Genomic DNA, 22,826 nt, shown 5'->3' on the forward strand with positions numbered 1-22,826 from the left:
TAAAATTTCTGAATGTCCCAGAACATATGGAAGGCGGGGACATTAAGGCATTCGTGGTCGCACTACTTAAAACTACAATCTTAAAGGATTCCACGGATGGTGACTCAGAATTATTGGTGGATATTCAGAGGGTTCACTGGGATCCATATAGGCGAAAACCAGGGAGCGAGCGCCCCAGGAAGATCCTGGTGAATTTCCTGACATACGCAATTAAAGAAAGGATTCTGTCCATGGCACTAAAGACGGGGGTTATAAAATCAACTTCCTTCTCCACTCCTTTCTCCTTCACAATTCGCTCAGACATTTCACACGCAACAGCCACCAAACAATGGGAGATGGGCAAGAGACTCCCCATATTTAATGCATTAGGTGCCCGTGCTCAGTTGAAATTCCCCGCTACACTCTGCATAATGTGGAGTAACCATATGTATAATATACGGCAGATAGAAGAAGCGGATATTCTCATTGAAAAGATAAAGGCAGGTAGTAAAAGGGGTGGAGGAGAACAGAGTGGTGTAGTAGCCCATAAGTAAATAGGATACAGTCTATCTAAATAGGGTCTGTTCTCATTTTTTGAGTTATGCAGAGTCATGTAATTAAATACAATTAAATTTAAGACACACATGGGAGGAAGTACAGTGATCACTGCCATTCGGCAAAATGTAGACGATAACTAAGAAGGTTATAAACCCAACATACACAGAGGGGGGGGGGGGGGGGGAGGACCCATCCAAGGGCATATGCTCGAGAAGACAGGGAGGGTTCCCCAAGGGGGGTGGGAGGAGCTGGGGTTGGGGGAGGGGTGGAGAAACACTGGTGAGGGAGTAAGGGGTACAAAAAAGAGAAAATTTGGTCCTCATTTCTATCAAAAGTTCCAGGAATTCCCGGAGTACAGGCATGTGGGGGATTGGTCGACAAAGGAGGGATGGACGGAGAATATAAATGTCCCATAATAAAGTACCTTATATCTCATGGAACGTGAACGGTCTCAGGTGCCCAAGGAGAAGGAGGTTGATTATGAGTTTCTTGGGACAATCTCCGGCCAAAGTTATCCTGCTTCAGGAAACCCATTTAAGCTCTACAGAAATTAAAGAGATCTTTTGGAAATTGAGATGGATAGGTGCATTTTGTTGTTCAGGCCAAACTGGGGTGAATAAGGGTGTTGCAATTTTGATTAAGGCCAGGTTAAGGGTGTCCATAAAATCAACTTCTACAGATCAGTCAGGTAGATGGGTTCTGGCACAGGTCGATTTTAGTGGCAATGAGTACACCATAGTTTCCTACTACGGCCCTAACATGGACGACCTGACCTGGTTATTTAGAGTTCAGTCCAATGTAACGGGGGCTACCTCCCATGTGATTATAGGGTGGAGGACTTTAACGTACTTTTACATCCCCGACAGGACCGATCTAATTATAGTCACCATGTTACAACCCCGCGTTCTAGAAGAGCTATGATTAATATTATGCACGAGGTGGGGCTTAGTGACCTCTGGAGAATTAAGGGGGAGGCTGCACCGGGTTTTACGTATTTCAGCAGAAAACACGGGCATGCTTCAAGATTGGATTATGTCCTGGTAGACAGGCTAGCCTGGAGTCTATACATGAAATTAAAGTACTTCCGACGTTCCTTTCAGATCATGCTCCCATTTTCTTTACATCTAGGATGGGCAGCACTAGTAGGAATTCCATTAGATGGACTCTAAAGAGGTCTGTACTTTGTAATCAGGACATAGTCACTGCTATTATCACAGCAACTAATAACTATTTTTCAGATAATGTTGGTTCCGCTCCAATCGAGTTCGTTTGGGACGCTTACAAGGCCTATATTAGAGGTCAAATTCATAGCCTTACTAGTGCTAGTAATAAGGAGGAGGCTCTTAAACTCAAAAATCTGGAAAACAAAATCTCATTGTTAGAAATTAAAAGCCACAGTGTCCATTTAGACAATCTGTCACAAGATATAGCTGACCTAGAACATCATCGGCTGGAATACCGTGGGCTGATGGACCTAAAAATCAAAGCACAATGGACAGCCCATGCTATAGAGAACTATGAGTACGGAGAGGGCGGGGGCTATTCTGGCTAGTAAAATAAGAGCAGACAGGGTCAGAAAGAACATAAATATCCTAATTATTGATAATCAGGGAACCATATCATCCCAGCAGGCGGTTATGGAAGAACATCTACTCTCCATGTTCTCTAAATTATATGAAAAAGATGAATTGGCACCGGATTCAGATAACACCCTACGGTGGCTGGAGAGTAAGGCCTTGCCAATATTAACAAACCAAGGTCGAGAACTCCTCAATAGTCCCTTTACGCAGGAAGAAATTGGAGTATATATCAATAAAATAAAAAGCAATAAAGCTGCTGGCCCGGATGCCCTTCCCGGAGAGTTGTATAAAGTACTACAGGACATCTTAGTGTCAAGGTTGTGTGATTTATTTAACTACGTCCATAGTCCAGAGGGTAGGGCACCCCCAGCATTGAAGGAGTCAATAGTTGTGTTAATATTAAAACCTGGGAAGGACCCCCTCGAGGCTGACTCTTTTAGACCTATCTCCTGCTGAACGCGGACTATAAGATCTTTACTAGTGTTTTAGCAGGGAGATTGGCAAAGTTAATTCCATAACTTATAAATCCTGACCAAAAAGGGTTTGTCCCTGGGAGACATATACACGACTTAACCCTCTAGCTGATCGGAAGTATAGACTTAGCAGAGGCACGGTCGGAACCCATGGCAATTGCGGCTTATGACGCGGCCAAGGCTTTCGACTGTGTTAACTGGGGTTTTTTGTGGGATGTACTGACCTAGATGGGTTTTGGGGCAACCTTTATTAAGACACTGAGGGACTGCTATGAGGGTGCATCCGCTGCAATCCTATTAAACGGTCTATTAACTTCACGTTTCAGTGTAGGGAGAGGAACTAGGCAGGGGCGCCCTATCTCGCCCCTCCTAGTCGACCTTTACATCGACCAAAAATTGACCCAGTCCTAAAGGCAAACGATAATGTAGAACTGTAAACAGCTATAGATTGTCAAATGATCATTCTAATTATATCTCTAAACATAGAGATTATTACTCTGTTTCAGTCCAATGCCATAAATAAAAGGTAGCCCGTCTCTGATAAACAAATAACCAGACAACACAGTACAGACATCCACTAGAAGGACAACATTAGAAAAAAGTGTGAATGGATGGCCCTGTTCTCATCATCGGTGTCAATTAAGCTATTTGACACCGATGATGAGAACAGGGGCCATCCTGGTGAGTACCAACCAGGGGTCCCATTGGTGGTGCGCCCGTGAGGTGTCATCTAGCTATTCACACTTTTTTCTAATGTTGTCCTTCTAGTGGATGTCTGTACTGTGTTGTCTGGTTATTTGTTTATCAGAGACGGGCTACCTTTTATGTAATATTCCAAGGTTTCCTGCTGAGGTGCTATGAATGCAATTCATTAGTTCAAATGACAATTCATTTCCTTCTTTCGTTTTGCATAGCTTGGCCAATGGGATGCAGTCAGAAATAGATGCCTCCTATTTACTAGCATATTGATTGGTAAATGTCTTGTTACTCTGCTAGTCCACCCCTATCATGCCACTAGAAATAACAAAATGCATGTTGTTCCGTACCATAAAACCTCATGAAACTTGCTGGACTTTGGAGAGGTTCCTGTTTCTTTCTGGGTTTTCTTAAAAAGCAGACTCTGGACTTTTCGGTTTATTTATTTGATACTTGGACTTTCTTTGGCCTTTTAACTGATCGGACGATGTCAGTCTGTGTTTTATTTTTGGTTCTGGCTACTGGCTTCTTTAAGAGCCTAACTTATGTTAGCCCACTTGTAAATTAGGACTTCAGTTTACTTTGTTTGAGCTAATTCATGATTAATAAGGACGTTTTGCTTTCTGTAATGGTTGCATTTTTAGTTAACACATTAAATGTAACATATGTCTGTGTCGCACGGGTTTGTGTTCGTTCGCCTTCGACTAACTCTTATCCAGACTCACGAAGTCTCAGAGGGTCCGGATCTTATGCATCAACCCCTCGCAAGCCACAGCATAAAAGGACATGGCCTCTTCTCTGCAGGACCATAAAAGCCCCAAACCTGCCTGGTGGGGGGAGATCAGGAGACCCCTTCTTGCCTTGAGGCCAAAATAAACTCCCCAGCTCATCAGGCCCTCTCCATCCCCTGTAGCCAAGATGCGTGGAGCTCTGCAGGGGGCGCCTTGAATTCTCACTCGAGAACAGAACACACATCCAGGAATCGTGAACTCACTCCCGTCACCCAAACAGGGGATGGAGGGTTCGCCAGCTGTGCTGTGAAGGGCCCAACATACGATCCGAACCTGTAATGTGAACGAGCTGCTCATCGAAGGGCTTGAGGCTCCAGACAGCATGTGAGCAATCAACAAACCTGAGGACTGAATCTCTGTGGGAACATCTCGGCCTTTCATCCTTGTCAGGCCCCTCTCGGAGGCTACTTTGTAATCATGGTATCACCCATGGGGCTGGGGGTCATTTCCATCTAATGTCCCGGGGCCACAGCTTCTTTGGCTTTGCAAACGGGGCCAAGTACAAAGGCCGTCAGCATTTGACGCTCAGCAGCAACGATTGCGGCCAGCTGCTGCTCAGGGACGCCGCGAGGGGGCGCTCGAGATCTGGACTCAACAATCACACAGCAACGCAGTACACTGAATGTGCACCCCAGGGCTTTACTTTCAAGAAAGAAAGGGAATTGAATGCACATTAGCATAGAAAGAATACTACACACACCAGTGATGTACAATGTAGTGTCCTGGCACTGAGATAGTAAGCAAGTAATTTATTGTACAATTAATTAAAACTCACAATTTTTAAAAAGAAAAACCATCGAGGCATTACAAGTACATACACAAGAGACGATAAAAACCATTATCTCAATTTATGCTTTAACATTTTAAATACAGTCTTTCTGTTATGCTTTCGGTAGAGTTTGTATCGAGTCTCGGTTTTGTTGTCTGTTCAGCCCTTTTGAGGTGGATATAAATATGGATAAAGTGCCAATGCTTCAGAGTGCCCGTTCAAGCCTTTTTGGGTTTCGCCTGCCGAAGGCTGCGCTCTGCGCAGCTCTTCAGCGCAGGTGAAATCCTATGTCGTCAATAAGGACTCCTGGAACGTCCCCCGGCTCTCATTGGTTAGCTCCATAAATGGAGGCTAGCCATTGAGTGCCGGATCTGTCCATCAAGGCTGGACCAGATTCGGGGGCGTTCCGGAGATTTTTTCCCAGGGCGGAGTTACGTTTTTTCCCGTTCCCTCCCCTTTCACTGAAAGTGAATTCAGATGCGCTGTCCATTCCCGCCCCCTCCGTGTGCCTTTCCGCCCCCCTTGCTGTCCTGTGCACGTTTCCCGCCGTCCGTGTCCTCTCCCGCCCCCTCCCGCCGTCCGTGTCCTCTCCCGCCCCCCTCCCGCCGTTCGTGTCCTCTCCCGCCCCCTCCCGCCGTCCGTGTCCTCTCACGCCCCCAGCGAGTGCCCACCTCGCGATTTCTGCCCGCCTGCCTGCCTAGCGAGGGCCGCCGCGCTGCCCGCGGCGACCCGGAAGTACCTGGCCGGCCGGCCAATCCCTTCGCGGCCGGCCGGAAGTCCCGCACCCGCAGCCCGGGGGAGGGAAAGGGAAGCCTTGCTGTTTGCCGCTTCCCCCTGCCTGGGGGAAGCCTTTGCCGGTGTTGCCGGTCTCCCATGCCTGGAGGGAGACCGGAGAGGAGCCTGACGAGGGTGGAGCGGAGGGGGCGCGGGGAACACTCCGTATCGTCAAAATGGAATGTCACGTGGTGTTCTGCCGGGACCCGGTCGCAACTTGTAAAACAGTTACCGACCTAGTTAGCCATACACCCCAGAAAGTGGTAAACAGCCAAAAGTGCCCTGCCTGACAAAATGATCCAACCCACGTGACAACGCGTTCCTGGTCCCCCCCATGACTCAGTGACTACTTGGGTCTGCTCTGCTAACCCGCACTACTCCCCTCAAAAACCACAGCCAGCCTCACGCTAGCTAAATTTGTACGGGACGAACAAGAGTAACGTCGCCCGGCAAACTCAAACGCACACCAACCGCCACACACAACTGAGCTTGAGCGGTACCCGCCAGATTACACCCTGGGCAAAAGCACATGTAGCCTTTGCAGCCAATCAGCATTTAGAATTCTGTGCAGCGGACTAAGATTGGGTAAAGTGACTCTAAACCTCCAATCCTGGATTACGTTACATATTAGCACTACCCCACCTAAACCGTGGGATTGGCTGTTGTGCTAGCCCGGAAGTGCTAAAGTTATTTCCAAATGACATCCGTTTCGAGCTTGAAAACGTACAGTGGCCGGGCTGCATTCTCGCATGCATGTAAGTAGTTGTCAAGTGGTCACTTTAGTACAGTGGAAGGAAGTAGAGTGCATCATGAAGAATGTATTGTTGAATTGTTATTATATATCTTTTTACTACATGTATGTTGGTGATTTTTGTGTCACGCGAACGTATCCGAAAGGAAGCTGAGAGCTGTACAGGGTCAATACAAAGTCAATATGTGATAGAATGGATAGTTTGTTTGTGGCTGAGGTGCGGGCGGGGGGCAGTAGGTAGGTCCACTGGGAGGTTGGGGATGGTGGTAGTGATGCACCAGCGCCTTTATTGTGGTAGTCCTAGGGTTCTCCAACCTTTTGTGAAGTAAGAGCTACTTCTGTTCAATGAAAATCATCCCGAGCTACTATTAGCCTTGCATAGTGGCCACATCATACAAGATTACATCAGGGGGCATCAAATGCAAAGTTACAAGCAGTGATCGCCTATATTCATCAGGAATGGCTACCAGCAGTAATGTGAAAATGGTCTTATCAATTTGGAATGCCTCTACGTAGGGGCAATGCTACTGGCACCAAGGTAATAATAGGGATGTCTCCCCAGTGCCGCATGATTAATCACTCCAATATCCGCTTTAAATGTCATTTAAAAATTCCACCATGTTCTCCAAATAACAGCTTGTGAGTTAGGGACATATACTTTTTCATTTCAAATGCACCTTTTTCAAATTTGGTACCCATATATTAAATTAACAAAGCAATAGCTTTTAATTTAACAGGCATGGCTGCCCACAGGAGAGTTACTGATAGGTAGCTGGTGAGCCACTCGTTGGAGAAGCCTGCAGTAGACAGCGCTCCACACAACGAACAGTGCAGTACGTGTGTGTTTAGGGCCGGATGCTAAGTTGCCACCAGACACGGAGATAAGGTGCAACTGGCATGTGTTCGTGTGTCCTGAGCTTGAAGGATGTACAGGTGCATTGCCACGTGTGCCAATGAGTGCCTTGGTGCGGGATAAAACTTCTATTGGGGGCTTCCACACAGGCCAGCATGTCAGTATGGAGGCGAGGGCCGGCTGTACACCTCCTTCGGCTCGGTGCCACGGGGCCTGCTTTACTTTGGGTGATGGGTTCTCGCCTCTTCTCGTTCCCTTTCGCTCCTGGGATGAAGGGAAGTGTGTGGCTGGCTGCCACATCAGTGTTTACTGGCTGCCAATGCAGCTAATTGGGCAGGTTTTGGGGTCGGTCTCACGGGGCCTGCTATGCTTTAGGGAAGGTACTTGCTGCACTGTTTGAACATTTGTAATGTATGCCTGTGCATTCTTTATCCTTTAGTGTATTTTTGTGTGTGACTGCCATCTATTGTTTTATTGTACCTTTTTTTTTGCTTCTCGTTTGTTTCTGTAACGTGTAAATATGTAATATTCTCCTCATGTAACGTACTTGGTTCTATTGTGAAGCGCTCTGACACCTTTGGGTGAAGTCTGCGCTATATAAAAATGCATTAAATAAATAAATACATACATTCTCCCTTCATATTGCGCTGGAGCCAGGCTAAGTGGTTGTAGGGGGTAGTGCTGGCAGGTTGGTGAGCAGGGATGGATCGGCTCCTGGAGGGGCGGCTGCTGCGAGGGCTTTAGCTGCAGGCCAATCCAGGTCCAGCTGCCGCTGGGCACTTGCATTAAAGGCTTGTTGTAGACGTGTAGCTTGAGAAGTGGGTTAGCATTATGGCCCTTTGAGTCCACTTCTTTGTCCTGGGTACAACAGGGAGCCTATTCAGGACTTTGAGGCTCCTCTCAGGTCACTGCTTGTGCCTCCGTGTGCCCCTGTTGCCTGCTTGTGCCTCAGTTTTCGTGCCCCTGTCGCCTGCTTGTGCCTCAGTTTTCGTAACCCTGTTGCCTGCTTGTGCCTCAGTTTTCGTGCCCCTGTTGCCTGCTTGTGCCTCCGTGTGCCCCTGTTGCCTGCTTGTCCCTCCGTGTGCCCCTGTTGCCTGCTTGTGCCTCCGTGTGCCCCTGTTGCCTGCTTGTGCCTCCATGTGCCCCTGTTGCCTGCTTGTGCCATGTGGGTGTGTGTGGAGGGCTCTGTGTAGCTGTGTGTGTGGGGAGCTTTGTGTGGCTGTGTGTGGGGAGCTTTGTGTGGCTGTGTGTGTAGGGAGCTTTGTGTGGCTGTGTGTGTAGGGAGCTTTGTGTGGCTGTGTGTGTGGGGAGCTTTGTGTGGCTGTGTGTGTGGGGAGCTTTGTGTGGCTGTGTGTGTGGGGAGCTTTGTGTGGCTGTGTGTGGGAGCTTTGTGTGGCTGTGTGTGGGGAGCTTTGTGTGGCTGTGTGTGTGGAGGGCTTTGTGTGGCTGTGTGTGTGGGGGGCTGTTTGTGGGTGTGTGTGTGGGGGGGCTCTGTGTGTGTCATTTGCGAGGGATAAAGCTAGTGGCATTGTAAATGACAATGCCATTTATTTATGTTAAAAAATACATAAATAAAAATGTCAAGAGCAATGCCAATAGCTCTAACTTTAACAAAGGCGAAACCATTGCATTGTAAATGCTTGTTACGTGTGTGAGAGCGAGGATAAAGTGTTTGTGCTTCAAAATGCAAACGAGTTGGACGAAAGAGGGGGTATGTAGGTTGACTGTTAAAGTGCTCAGTAAAAGTAGACCGGCTGCCTTCTATTCTAATGTCGCTTGTGACTTAAGCTGAAGTCTTTCTGCCACATTATCAAAATACTTTGAAAACGGCAGTTTAGCTAGATCTCTTCTGGATTAAAACATCATTTTACTGCCTGCCTGCAGGTCCTGATGCCCTTCTGATTCAATGTTGGTCGAAGTAAGGCACGTCTTATGTCTAACAGGCTTGGGGAGGTGCAGATAATATGTATTAGGTCCTCTTTTCCTGATCCACAAAGACTGAGGACTGTTGACCTGGTCTCCTTTTCCAAGGTGGCCTTTTTATGTTTAACCCCTTCCATGCTGATGACGAGCTCAGCTCGTCATCAGCGTTACCTGCCGTGTGCTGATGACGAGCTGAGCTCGTCATGAATTGCGGTCATTTTAAAAATGCCGCATACAGCGGGAAAAACGTCTGCACGCATGCGGTTAACTCCCGTTATTAGATAAGCTTGTGGCGTAAGAGCTAAGTAGTCATTAAGTACTGTCCATCCGTGAGCCCGCTTGGCCAAAGTTTCCTTGTGAATATCAATTTTGCTACTTTAGTTACGACCCTTTTGAAGCTCTTATGGTCTATGGGGGATTTTCAGAGGTTGGTCATTTCAAGCCTTTCCAGTGATTCGGCCAGGTACTCTCTGGTGGGTGATTTCTTTCGATGCGACAGCTCAAACCATAGATGCGCATTTAGAGATCCCTGCTCAGCACCTCTGATCTTGTGTCAGCTTTTTATATAAGCACCCCTTCATTCCACGATTTGCTTCTGGAGGCCGAAATCCAGGCGTATTTGGGCAGGCGACACATAGTTTGGTAGCTGAAAGATTGCTCTATATGACTTACCAATTATTTTATCTAAAACTATCACATCTTTCCCTTGCGTTGGTTCACTCCCATATGTGAGCATTGGCAGCAAAAGTGCTCGAATCACCTGTAATAGGGGATCTAATGTCCGGGCTAGTAGGAATTTCTTCAGGGGCTTCATTGTGAGATAGCTCGTGGTGCCCTTCAGTCGCAAGGCCTCCAGTTGGGGTTTATACGAGCCTCTGCTCTCGAGCAGAACTCTGAGACACTTGTAGTTGGTTACCCAGTCTAGGCTGCTCCCATCCAGGTACCACGAAATTTTCTTGGTCTTGTTGTAATTCACTGTCATAATTTTTGTTTTCTTTAAGTTAATGTGTAATGTGTCGCATTGCGAGAATTTATTACTGCTGTCCAGGATGTGTTGGAGTCAGATTGGTGTCCGGCTTAATAACACCAAGTCGTCCGCGTATAGGAGATTGGACAGCGAGATATTTCCCAAGCGTGGGGCGTGCGATGGACTATTGTCCAATTCCCCTAGAAGGGCAGCTGAAAAGAGGTTGAACAGCATGGGGGTTAGAACACACCCTTGTTTTAGGCCTTTGGAGGTGTTGATTTGCCTTGAGAGGTGTGTCTCGGCTCCCAGCCCTGATCTTGACCCAGGTGTCGGGCTGGGATTAAGGCCCAGATTCTGACCTCCCCATCTAATGTACTTTGCGCTCTGTCTCTCACAGCTCAATCTGTCCTGTACTCATACTGTTCAGTTGCTCAGTTCTTACCACCCAGGGTGGAACAGTCTTTTCAAGCAGCCGTCCAGCTTCATGTCACTGCACCTGTTCCTTCCTGCTGCAGGGAGAAAGGGTGGTCACTGGGAGCTCAGTCAGGGTCTCCTTGCTGGCCGCCGAGTTTTCAAGCTCTCCTGCTGCTGCATATCTCCAAGGTTTTTCAGCTGTGCTTGTGCAAGCTGGATTGATGATTCCTACAGAATTTCTGAACCACAGTGCAGAACAAGCGGGCAGGTGCTCCCAGGTGGATATGGCACTCGCAGTTCGATTTCTTCCTCGTGGTGCAGCTACGCACATGCTAAATCTCTTTTCGGGCACCATGACAATATACAGGCCAATCTTCCTCTGGGCAACATAGTCATGAAGATGCCTCACTTTATCTGGGCAACAGAGCAACAGACATGCCTCACTTCTTCAGGTCAATACAGCCAAACACAGGGGGCACTTCTACTGTGAGATCCGGACTGGGATCACAGCCCAAACTGGGCTGCGACAATCTCAAGGTAAAGTGGCACATTTTTCACGAGGAACTGCCTTTAGAGGGGAGTGTACATTCTGTGGCATAGGGGAACAGATAGCTCTCCACAGTCCTTCTCTTCTGGAAGTCCCATCACCACCAAGGACATGCAGCGACATGCTTGCTCCTCCTGGACAGTCAATCTTCCCTCTCTCAGGAGCAGGTCGGCTTCTAGGTACTTCAGGTTAGGACTATAGCTTAGTTTTTCTAGCTATGGGTCTGACTCGGGTGGGTTGGCCTCACCTCTGGGAATCTGGCTTTCAGGCAGACACCAGCTCTGATTGCACAGCAGTCCTACCTTTTTTGACCACTGAGGACTTGGAACTAGAACAACCAATGGGGTTCCCAGTTTTACACAGTTAAAGCTAGTCGGAGATGTGTATCGACTGGCTGCACTTTCAGAACCAGTTCACCTTTCGAGTGTCCCTTCCAAGCTGCTCTCTAGAGACGGCCTTTGAGCACAGTGATTCTTCTCACAGCAGGGTTGTCTCCAGTCAGGAGCACCCACAACAAACGCACAAAGTGGGGTGAGATTTCATCAGTTGGCGGTCATCAGACAGACTGAAAGTGTGGTCAAGGAAAGATAAAAGGCTGGGCCTCATCCAAAGGAGCTTCTTTACTGCAATATTACCCTGCAGTTAATCAAACAGCAATGCAGGAAGACTAATTTGCAGCTCCTTGCTCATCGATAAGGTCTAATGAAGTTCCTAAAGGAGCCTTGTATCCTGTTCCCTCACTTCACTGTCTAGGTGTCCTCCCTCAAGCTTTCTGACGGTCAGAAATGCATTTCCAGTGACTGGGAAAAGCACCTCACCTCAATTTTGTACAGAAGGCCAGAACTGGGGTACCCAAAATGTATTCTACAGACCTCCATTGCTCAGGCTCACTCACGCAAACAGGTCCAGCTTTAGAGTGGTGCGACGGTGCGATGCACTGGGCGCTGACCAGGAGGGGGGTACACTGACCTCAGAGTGGGCGCTGTGTTTGGCAATAACTACCGTTTTAAAAGCACCTGCTGCACAGTTCCTTGTGCGTCCAGCTTTCAGGCTGCAATAAAAATATCAAGCTAACTCTTGTGATTATGTTCCTGCTAGAGAGAGCGATTACAGTTTTGTCTAGTTGCAGTTTTAAATCACCATAGGGCAGCACGGAGAGTTTATATGCCTGCTGCAAAGAACAGATCTATATTTTATGTGGATAGCTGAATGGATTAGTAAAGCCTGCCTTTACCAGTGCTTTAAAACGAATGATATGTATGTGGGAGAAGGCTATGGAGAGAGAGGGGCGCTTTTTGCCAGGTGGTAGTAGTGGGATCTGATGAGGAGATCATATGGGGGCTCCAAAAAATATTGCCGCACCATGGGGCTACCAGCGTTAAAGCCGGCCCTGCACACAAACCATAATTGTACCACGCAGGCTACACCCACATACATGCACAGCATACACTTCGGATGTTAGCATTAAGAGTATAGAAATTAAACCTTACATGAGTGGGCCAGTAGGCCTCCACTCCAGTGACCTCAATAAAAAGGCTGGTCACAACTATGGATTCACAAAACATGGTACGCTGCCCCCCGCATGTGCTAAGCACACAAGAGGGACAGTAGTCCACTATCTACCAATGAGGCTGTGCTTGGTGCAACACTATGTAAGCATTTTAAAAAGTGCAGTCAATCTCTCATGATACGCTCATGAATACTCTCACTGGAGTGCACTGTGAAAAGGGGCTTAATAGGATGCCCGATGAGTTTCCTCCAATCAGAGCCACGCTGGGAACGCCCTGAAGGCAGGAGCTTGACGACGTGCCCCTTCACAGGAAATGTGTGGGGTGGAATGTGGTGTGCAGTAATGGCACGGAGTTTCCCGTATGTGCTGAAGTGATGACATCTAAGGGGCCCTGCGGCCTGTTTTCAACCCGCGTAGCAACTGCTATCAAACAAGCATCGGCAGTCAAGGTCACTGTCTTTAAACAAATGCGATCGCCCCCAAACACACTTTGATTGACGTTTCAATGAACATGTGTGTTGTTCGACTATGTTCTTGCTCATCTGCCAATTACTGCTTCAGAAGTCACGTCTGCTTTTTTCTCCAGGCCACAAATTAAGAATACCCTTAACAATGCACAGCTCACGGCTCCAGTGCCCTTTAGCATTAATGGCCGCCCAGGACTTTCCCGTCACCCTTCCGCTCAGAGGCTGTATCCATAACAGCCTGACACCGACAACATAAACATAACAAGCACAAAATCACAGTTGCAGCCGGGGCTTTGGGGGGGGCGGTGACGGCGAAACCAGAAGTCAAGCATCCTTGCCCTTGACATGGGCGGGTCTGTGATGCAGTCGGACGAGGCTGGTGTGGCTCGTTGATGCGATGCTCCCATGGGGAAGGGAGAGCCCCGCGGTAGCGGTGGAAGTCCTGAGAAGTCCCGGGTCCCGGGAGGGGGCCCGGGTGAAGTGGAGAGGCGGGGTGTGTTTCTGCAGGGCTCCTGTATGCTGAGGGAGCCCCTGCAGGGTGTCGCATTGGAACCCCGCACAGGCCGCCGAGAAGAGTCTCTGCACAGCAGCCCGGTGAGTGGGGCTGCATGCTGGCACTAGCGACTGCCTGTCCTGAGCGGTCCTGCCGTTGAGGGCCACTCCATCGGGGGCATATTTTATTTTAAGCGCCACTGCGCTGACACGTCTTGGGCATTTTGTGTATTTCACGCCGTGCAGCCGACGTGGAGAACGGAAAGTGAAAGTGCATGAGGCTGCTGAGGACGGAAAGGGGGACAGGAGATGTGCACGGCGTGTTCACATTTCCAGTCCGTCCTGCGCATGCCCATCTCCGGTCTCCCTTGGGAGGCAAGTCAGCAACAATTGATCTCGCTGGTGATAGCGCTATCGCGATGCGTCGCCAGGCGAGACCTAAAAGCAGGAAATAATTGGGGTGACCAATACCACTGTCTTTTTCTTGAAACACTTTCTTTTTTTTTCAAACGCATTAATTTGACTACGTTTTTTGGGGAGCAGAGCGAAACCATGTGATTCCTCCCAATTACGTGACAGGAAACGCTGCTGCTTTCAAATACGGAAGCGACAGACCGAACCGTAACATGCAGTGTATCGGGCCATGAGTTAGGTGAGGACGTGGACGCATCCTTTGATGAAGTAAGTGTAAAACGTACCTCTGGAGATCAGAGGATGTCACCACGGAATAAGCAACGCTAATTTTCTTACACTCATTTCTATTACACTTTTTCTTAGCAGAGTGTGACTACAAGGACGGAACTTGAACCCTCCTGAGGCTCAGCCGGGAGTAGCTAAGATTGCACATTTGCACATTTGTTCTTTTAAAACTTGCTGTTGTTTTTAAAATAAGACCATTTACCTTGCCTTCCTTGCACTCGATGTGTCTGCAAGCACTCCCCCCCAGCGGAGTTAGCGCTGAGAGGGAGATCTCGTGGGCCATCTTCCAGCCGCCATCACCCACGCTGAAACGAGGGACACCCCCACCTTGAGGCCACGCCCCCTCCAGTCGAGTTAAAAGCGCGCTGATCTGCTAGAGCGTCAGATAACTTGAACCCTCCTGAGGCTCAGCCGGGAGTAGCTAAGATTGCACATTTGCACATTTGATCTTTTAAAACTTGCTGTTGTTTTTAAAATAAGACCATTTACCTTGCCTTCCTTGCACTCGATCTCTGTCTGCAAGCACTCCCCCCCCAGGCGGAGTTCGCGCTGAGAGGGAGATCTCGTGGGCCATCTTCCAGCCGCCATCACCCACGCTGAAACGAGGGACACGCCCACCTTGAGGCCACGCCCCCTCCAGTCGAGTTAAAAGCGCGCTGATCTGCTAGCGCGTCAGATAACTTGAACCCTCCTGAGGCTCAGCCGGGAGTAGCTAAGATTGGACATTTGCACATTTGTTCTTTTAAAACTTGCTGTTGTTTTAAAAATAAGACCATTTACCTTGCCTTCCTTGCACTCGATCTCTGTCTGCAAGCACTCCCCCCCCCAGCGGAGTTAGCGCTGAGAGGGAGATCTCGTGGGCCATCTTCCAGCCGCCATCGCCCACGCTGAAACGAGGGACACGCCCACCTTGAGGCCACGCCCCCTCCAGTCGAGTTAAAAGCGCGCTGATCTGCTAGCGCGTCAGATAACTTGAACCCTCCTGAGGCTCAGCCGGGAGTAGCTAAGATTGCACATTTGCACATTTGTTCTTTTAAAACTTGTTGTTGTTTTTAAAATAAGACCATTTACCTTGCCTTCCTTGCACTCGATCTCTGTCTGCAAGCACTCCCCCCCAGCGGAGTTAGCGCTGGGAGGGAGATCTCGTGGGCCATCTTCCAGCCGCCATCACCCACGCTGAAACGAGGGACACGCCCACCTTGAGGCCAAACCCCCTCCCCGCCCCATAAACATGTGCATCTACCGGGAAGCGCAGCGGACGAGCGCAGCGGGCGCGACGATTGCGCGCCGAAGGCGCGCATAAGGCAAGCTCGTCCCGCCTCGCAGTTGACAACTGGTCTATCAAACTTGCCAGCAATCAACCCCTTGATAACGAGGATCCTGGCTTAGCCAACCAGGCCTACGTTAACTGGATTACACAAACCCTTGATGCTACACTCCCAAAAAGTAAAATCACGCTGAAGCGCCCCAATAAAACTGCCCCTTGGTACACGGAAGCTCTCAGGGACAAGAAATGCCTATGCAGGAAATCGGAAAGACGATGGCGTTCAGATTACTCGGTAGATAATAAAACCCGCTACCGAGAATCCATCAGCGAATATGAAGCTCAAGTAAAAGCGGCCCAGGCTACATATTTTTCCAATAGAATATTGCTTGCTAAGTCAAAGCCTAAGGACATTTTTCAAATTGTGAAAAAATTAATGAAACCCTCCCCCAGCCTGCAGGCCGCAAAATCCACCACCCACTGTAATAACGTTGCTGAGTTTTTCCACCAGAAAGTAAATACTATCTACTCCGCCTTCCCCCCCAAAAATATCACCTCCTCAGCTCAATCCAATAAACCTACAGCTCCCCCTCCTCCTCAACCTCTATCCACTCTGACTCACTTTCCCCCCTAGACCTTGCAACCCTTGAATCCTTAGCGCGGAAAGTCAAATCCGGATCCCCTGACGACCAGGCCCCGCTAGACATAATACTGGCAGCCTCTCAGATCATTCTGCCTACAATTAGGGAGGTATTAAACGCATCCATCACCTCCGGCATTGTCCCCACCGTCTGGAAGCAGGCCATGGTCAGATCATTATTGAAAAAACCTAATCTAGACCCGACTGACCTGGGTAACTACCGTCCCATCTCCCTGCTCCCATGGGTGAGCAAGATCCTGGAAAAATACATAAACCAACAGCTGGTAAACTTTTTAGAAGATCACCATTTACTAGACCCCACCCAGACGGGCTTTAGACCAAAACACGGGACTGAGACCGCCCTCCTCATGGTCACCGAGGAAGCCAGAAAAATCCTGGATCAAGGAGGATCAGTGGCAGTGATCCTCCTTGACCTCAGTGCGGCATTTGACACGGTCAGCCACGACACCTTGCTGCACCGTATGTCCAGGGCCGGGATCAAGGACAAAGCCTGGTTGTGGTTTAAGTCCTTTCTAGAGGACAGATCCTTTAGAGTCTTCGAGGGTGAGTCTGTGTCCACCAGCAGACCTCTGAAGTGTGGAGTCCCCCAGGGCTCCTCTCTAAGCCCCGCACTCTTCAACTTGTACAGTGGCGTCACTAGGGAGGTGCGGGGGGTGCGGACCGCACCGGGTGACACCAACACATGGGGTGACACCAATCTGCACTGCAGCCTCGCCTCTGCTCTCACCTTTACTGTCGCTCCCTGTGCAAGCTTGTTCCTCATGCTGTTCACACTCGCCAGCGTCTCGCAGGAGATCTGAAATGCTTGACTGCAATTTTCTTTGCTCACAAGGCAACTCTATAGAAGCCTAGCTAATCTGAGGGTGCATGGTTTCCTATTTTTCAGTATCTTGCACAGTCTTCAGTTTTCCAGTGAACCAGTTCCAAATTTCAGCTTGCTCTTCACTACAGTGCCACCTGTTGCTCGCACTCTTGTTTATACAAATCCAGGGAAGACAGATGGAGTAAGAGAGAGAGGGAGACAGAGGGAGCTAGAGGGAGTAAGACAGAGAGAGAGGGAGCTAGAGGGAGCAAGACATAGAGAGAGGGGGCTAGAGAGAGCAAGACAGAGAGAGAGGGAGCAAGAGGGAGTAACAAAGAGAGAGGGGGAGCTAGAGGGAGTAAGACAGAGAAGGAGACAGAGAAGGAGCTAGAGGGAGTAAGAGCAAGACAGGGAGAGAGGGAGCAAGACAGAGGGAGAGGGAGCTAGAGGGATTAAGATATAGAGAGAGGGAGCTAGAGGGAGCAAGACAGAGGGAGAGGGAGCTAGACAGAGAGAGGGAGCTAGAGGGAGTAAGACAGAGAGAGAGGGAGCTAGAGGGAGTAAGACAGAAAGAGGGAGACAGAGGGAGTTAGAGGGAGCAAGACAGAGAGAGGGAGCTAGACAGAGAGAGGGAGCTAGAGGGAGTAAGAGAGAGAGAGGGGGCTAGAGAGAGTAATGGCAAGAGAGGGAGCAAGACAGAGAGAGGGAGCTAGAGGGACTAAGATGGAGATAGAGGGAGCTAGAGGGAGTAAGACAGAGAGAGAGGGAGCTAGACGGAGCAAGACAGAGAGAGAGGGAGCTAGAGGGAGCAAGACAGAGAGGGAGCTAGAGGGAGTAAGAGAGGGAGCTAGAGGGAGCTAGATGGAGTAAGACAAAAGAGAGAGGGAGCTAGAGGGAGTAAGACAGAGAGAGGGGGAGCTAGAGGGAGTAAGACAGAGAGAGGGAGACAGAGGGAGCTAGAGGGAGCAAGACAGAGAGAGGGAGCTAGACAGAGAGAGGGAGCTAGAGGGAGTAAGACAGAGAGAGAGTGAGCTAGAGGGCGCTAGACAGAGAGAGGGAGCTAGAGGGAGTAAGAGAGAGAGAGGGAGCTAGAGGGAGCAAGACAGAGTGAGAGGGAGCTAGAGGGAGTACGACAGAGAGAGAGAGAGCTAGAGGGAGCAAGATAGAGAGAGAGGGGGCTAGAGGGAGTAAGAGAGAGAGAGGGAGCTAGAGGAAGTATGAGAGAGGGAGCTAGAGGGAGCAAGACAGAGAGAGAGGGAGCTAGAGGGAGTAAGGGAGAGAGAGGGAGCTAGAGGGAGCTAGACAGAGAGAGGGAGCTAGAGGGAGTAAGACAGTACCTAGCGCCGTACATTTCCGACAGAGGTGGTCCATGCGGTAAGTCGCGAGGAGGTGACACCATGAGTTACCCGCACCGGGTGACACCAACCCCAGTGACGCCACTGAACTTGTACATGAGGCCACTGGCTGAGGTCATCCGTCCATTTGGGGTTAAGATCATCTCTTATGCGGACGACACGCAGCTGGTGGTCTCACTCTCACTGGCGCAGGAGGCCAACCCGCCTGCGACAGGCGGGCTTAGAGAATGCCTAGAAGAGGTGAAGAGCTGGATGTCCTTATCATCCCTCAAACTGAACGGGGACAAAACGGAGCTGATGCTCCTAGGCCCCCCAGACCTCTGCTTTCCCGCCTCTTTGTGGGCCCCCTTGTCTGGGCGTCCCTCCAACCCCCAAGAACAATATCAAGAGCCTCGGAGTTTGGTTGGATAGATCCCTGTCCTTCAACGTCCAGGCCACAAAACTTTCAGCCACCTGTTTCGGCATCATGAGGATGTTAAAGAAAATCTTCCCCCTCCTCCCCATGGAAGCCAAACAGATGGTTATACAGGGGTACCTCGGCGCCCCAGAGTACACCCTGCGCAGGCTCCAGACAGTGCAGAACTGCGCAGCCCGCATACTGCTCGAGCTCCCTCGCAGACAATCAGTGAGGGCCGGCCTGGTCAGCCTTCACTGGCTGCCGGTGCGCCAGAGAGTTCTTTTCAAGGCAATGTGTATAGCCCATCAGGCCTTCTGGGACACAGGCCCTAGGATTACCCGTGACTTAATCACCCACTACATTCCCAGCAGCAGCCTCCGCTCCAGTCAGACCTTCCTAGCAGTGGCCCCTAGAATAAAAAGGACCAGATCCGGTGGCAGGACGTTCGCCCACAATGCATCCAGGACCTGGAACACCCTCCCACTGCATCTCAGAGCCAACTCCAATCTTTCTGCGTTTCGCAAACAGCTAAAAACCTATCTTTTTAACCTACCTCAGTAACTTCAAGCTAGCCTCCCGTACAGGTCTCTTGTAGGTCTCTGGTTAACATTAGCGCTTGGACGCCTCCGGGCAGCGATTCGCGCTCTATAAATCTACATCTAATCTAATCTAATCTTCCCTATAATCCTTTGTAGCCTTAACAAAACATAGGCCATGTAGGTGAAATTCAGGATTACATTTTACTCCCGATAACGAAGCGAACAACCAATGCATGTTGTATAGTATATGTTGTATAGTATATGTATGTATTGTCATTCACTGTTCATCCTTAGTGCCTTTTTAAATATTTTTAATAGCACATAAAAATATAGATAGAGGGAATAAACCACACAAGTGCATGCAGAGCATCACAATAGCATCGGAGAATAAACATTGAACATGGAGAATGCATAAAAAACCTGATCAATGTTATCCTATTTCTTTCTCATTTCAGTTTACATCATAACAAAGGAAGAAGTCTTAAAACATGGTCAGTATCAGTTGCATGCATGTTTTTCTTACCATATCACTGTTTGAAAACGTATAATTGAAGGAGCAATAGGCTACCTTGAGATATAGGGATAACAACCACCACCGGTCCTGAAGAAAGCAGAGTGACCTAGAGGGCATTTTATAAGGCTGAAACACGTCGACCACGGATGTAAGGGGTCAATATACCCTCGTAACATCGCTGTTTTTTTAACATTTCCAAAGGACCAACACATTAAAGAATTTTAATAGGATCTGTCAGGCAATTTTAGACTTCAATCACTAAACATCTATAGTAAGTGCTCAGCATAGGAACGCGTAGAGCCCGCCCATTCACACTAGGTGACTGGGACGTGGGTCTAATGATGAAGCAGGCCACAGGTGGGACGTGTGGGTGAGGACCCAACAATATGTCCTACAAGATGTAGGGATCAAACTGATTTACTTGGTGTATATCTTATACGCAGTAGAGATATACACTGAGCCACGCAACAATCTTGCGGACATTAACTCATTTCGAAAACCAAGGGTAACCCTCCATAATGGTAATTATGACATTCAAGTCCCTACTATGCTTCAGAAGTTGATATTGCCGTTGAATTTCCTTAGGAGCACGACCCAAGCACTTTTTTTCAAAGCAGGACTAAAGATCATTACAGTCACTATAGGGCTCTTCTTGCATAAAAGATCTGCATAAGTGATCAGCTGTCAAAGCAGAGCCTTCAAGGCCTGAAGGAAAACCTTTGAACACTGAAAGTGATGGCAGTGCTTGGGAAAGACGGTTACTCACTTGGGTTGGAAAGATCCATGCACTCGCCGTCATCAGAGTCCTCCTTGTATATGGGACACGGCTCCACCTCTTCCTTGACGCGAAACAGCAGGTCTGGGTTCAGCATCTCATCCTCTCCTGTTCAGAAGAGGTGTTTGTGATTCACTGTTTCACTGCAATGTAATCCCTTTCTACTCATAGGCACATATTTTCTATTACTGTTATTACATGAGGACCTTATTCTGTATATCAAAACTTAAACATTACTTACATCAAGATAAGACAACCCAAGAAATAAACACTGCATCCATAATCTAAAAATCCTTCAACATCACTGTATAGAATCCCCCAAGGTTTTCTCAAATTTCCAATATTTCAAATTTTAGGGATTTTTTTTAAATGATTGAAGAATCTTTTGAACATACTTAAGCAATTCTGGAAGCAAGGATGAGCCGCCCTCTACTACTTCCATGCCAGGAGCCACTTGTGAACTATAATAAACTGGGAAAACCCAAGTTAGTGATCTATTTCCAATATCTTTAAGACTTCCTGACAACACTGGCTTCATACTCAGCTGAATTACACACCCAATCAATTTACTTCTCTCACTAAACACAACATCTTAAAAATAGGAGATCATAAGATAGCAAAGAGAACATCTTCTCAAGGGCCACAGTTAATACTGCAGCACCTCCAGGTTTTGTTAGTGGTGGCATGAAGTGCATAAATACAAATAGGGTTAAAATATAAACACAGATATTGGATTGAAGAACAAAAGTATTTAAATTCGTCAGTATCAATTTGTGACCCAATCTTTTCCTTTCACTTATTAATAATGTCTGGAGCGTCGAAAGCCTCTTGAGTCAGTGTCCGCGTGACATCCTGCCCCTCATTTTATCATTCTGATAGACCCGCATGTTTTCTGCTGCAGCGGTCTGCATCACCAGAACTCCAGACCAGGGCTCCATAGGATTGTCAGTCTAGTGTCCAGCCGAGTCCTAGGCTATGTAGGGGTTTTGAAGCCCACACAAAGTGGACTCCTAGCAGCACACTGAAGTACGTCCATATGCCCAGGCATCGTTTAACCTCTACCCTAGTGGAGAGACTGCCTAATCACATTCCCTTATAAATGTATGCAGTATGTCATCCCCGGACTCCTTCACTCCCCCTAAGTGTATATGGCGTGCGGTTACATGTAGGGCACAGCAGGCCTGGCAGTGAAAAGCAGAAATGTTTGTAGAGAAAGAGCATAAAATTTGACTTTTCATGGTCAAACCTCTTCTCACTCTGGCCCCTCTGCCAACCTTTCTCCTTGGGTTAATGCATCAACTTTGGTCCTATGAAGAAAAGGCAAAGTACAAAATAAGTACACATTTTTTCACATGTTGATGGCCATCCCTCCATGTCCAGCATCTTGGGGTGAAGATCATGGAGGGGGCTGATGAACTATTTGTGGTCAAAGACGCCTTTAGTTGGTTGATTCCTCAGAGACCTACATGGATGGTTCTCACTTTTCCTAACATGGTTTGGAAGATCGGCCACGATTCAATGAACATCTGGCAAGAGTTTTGTTCCAATGTGCGACCTTAACAATCGTGGCCGAAGCAACCTTCTTTAAGGCCATTCGAAAATTCATATCACAGTTTGTGTGGACGGTATCTCAGCCCAGAATTCCTTTAAAACTCCTGCAGAAGTCTAGGTCTGAGAAGAGGAGTCATTCCTGGAGTTCAAACTATATTACCAAGAAGCTCAGTTATGAGTTTTGGATGAATGCTCCCTGCTAGAATCATAGATTCACATGGAACACGCTGTAATGAATAGCTCCATTAACCACTTGTAGGCGACCACTCCATATCTACTGAAGCGGCCCCATGAGAACGGTGCTTAAGGTATAGGACACAGCAACATTCAAACTGGGGATATCCATCTTTCCTCCTTCACCCAGACTGATTGATTGGGAACCCTGTCCTTACCCAGAGAAAAGACACAACATCTGGTGACGAGGAGGATGCGGAGTGATAACAGATCTGTTTCTTAGGAACATTATTAAATTAAATCCTTACACATTTACAAAGGAGACGTTAGATTGGAAGAAAATAGACTACATTACTGGTTCTAGAGCCTGATTTAAAGGTAGGTGCAACTAAAGAGAAGCCTCTGCTTGAAACCTTCTTTTCTTCATTCGTTGGACCTAGATGAACGATCACTAGGGTCTCTACAACACTATTCCACTCACAGCAATCCTCTACTGGGGCCTCTAAACTGAACTGGAAACATTATCTCAGAAAACCTATCCCGAGGAGACT

At 48.3% G+C, this 22,826-nt stretch overlaps 1 protein-coding gene across 2 annotated transcripts in view; it reads right to left on the reverse strand.

Annotated features, from left to right (window-relative positions):
• Positions 1–22,826, reverse strand: part of LOC144762260 (uncharacterized) — a 263,530-nt gene that overhangs the window by 71,651 nt on the left and 169,053 nt on the right. For both annotated transcript variants that reach the window (XM_078647407.1, XM_078647406.1), the window contains one exon: positions 20,542–20,658. In XM_078647407.1, coding sequence (XP_078503533.1) covers positions 20,542–20,658 — 117 coding nt within the window. The remainder of the gene's footprint in view (positions 1–20,541; positions 20,659–22,826) is intronic.

Source organism: Lissotriton helveticus, chromosome 6 (genome assembly GCF_964261635.1).
Source record: "Lissotriton helveticus chromosome 6, aLisHel1.1, whole genome shotgun sequence".
Taxonomy (NCBI): Eukaryota; Metazoa; Chordata; class Amphibia; order Caudata; family Salamandridae; genus Lissotriton; species Lissotriton helveticus.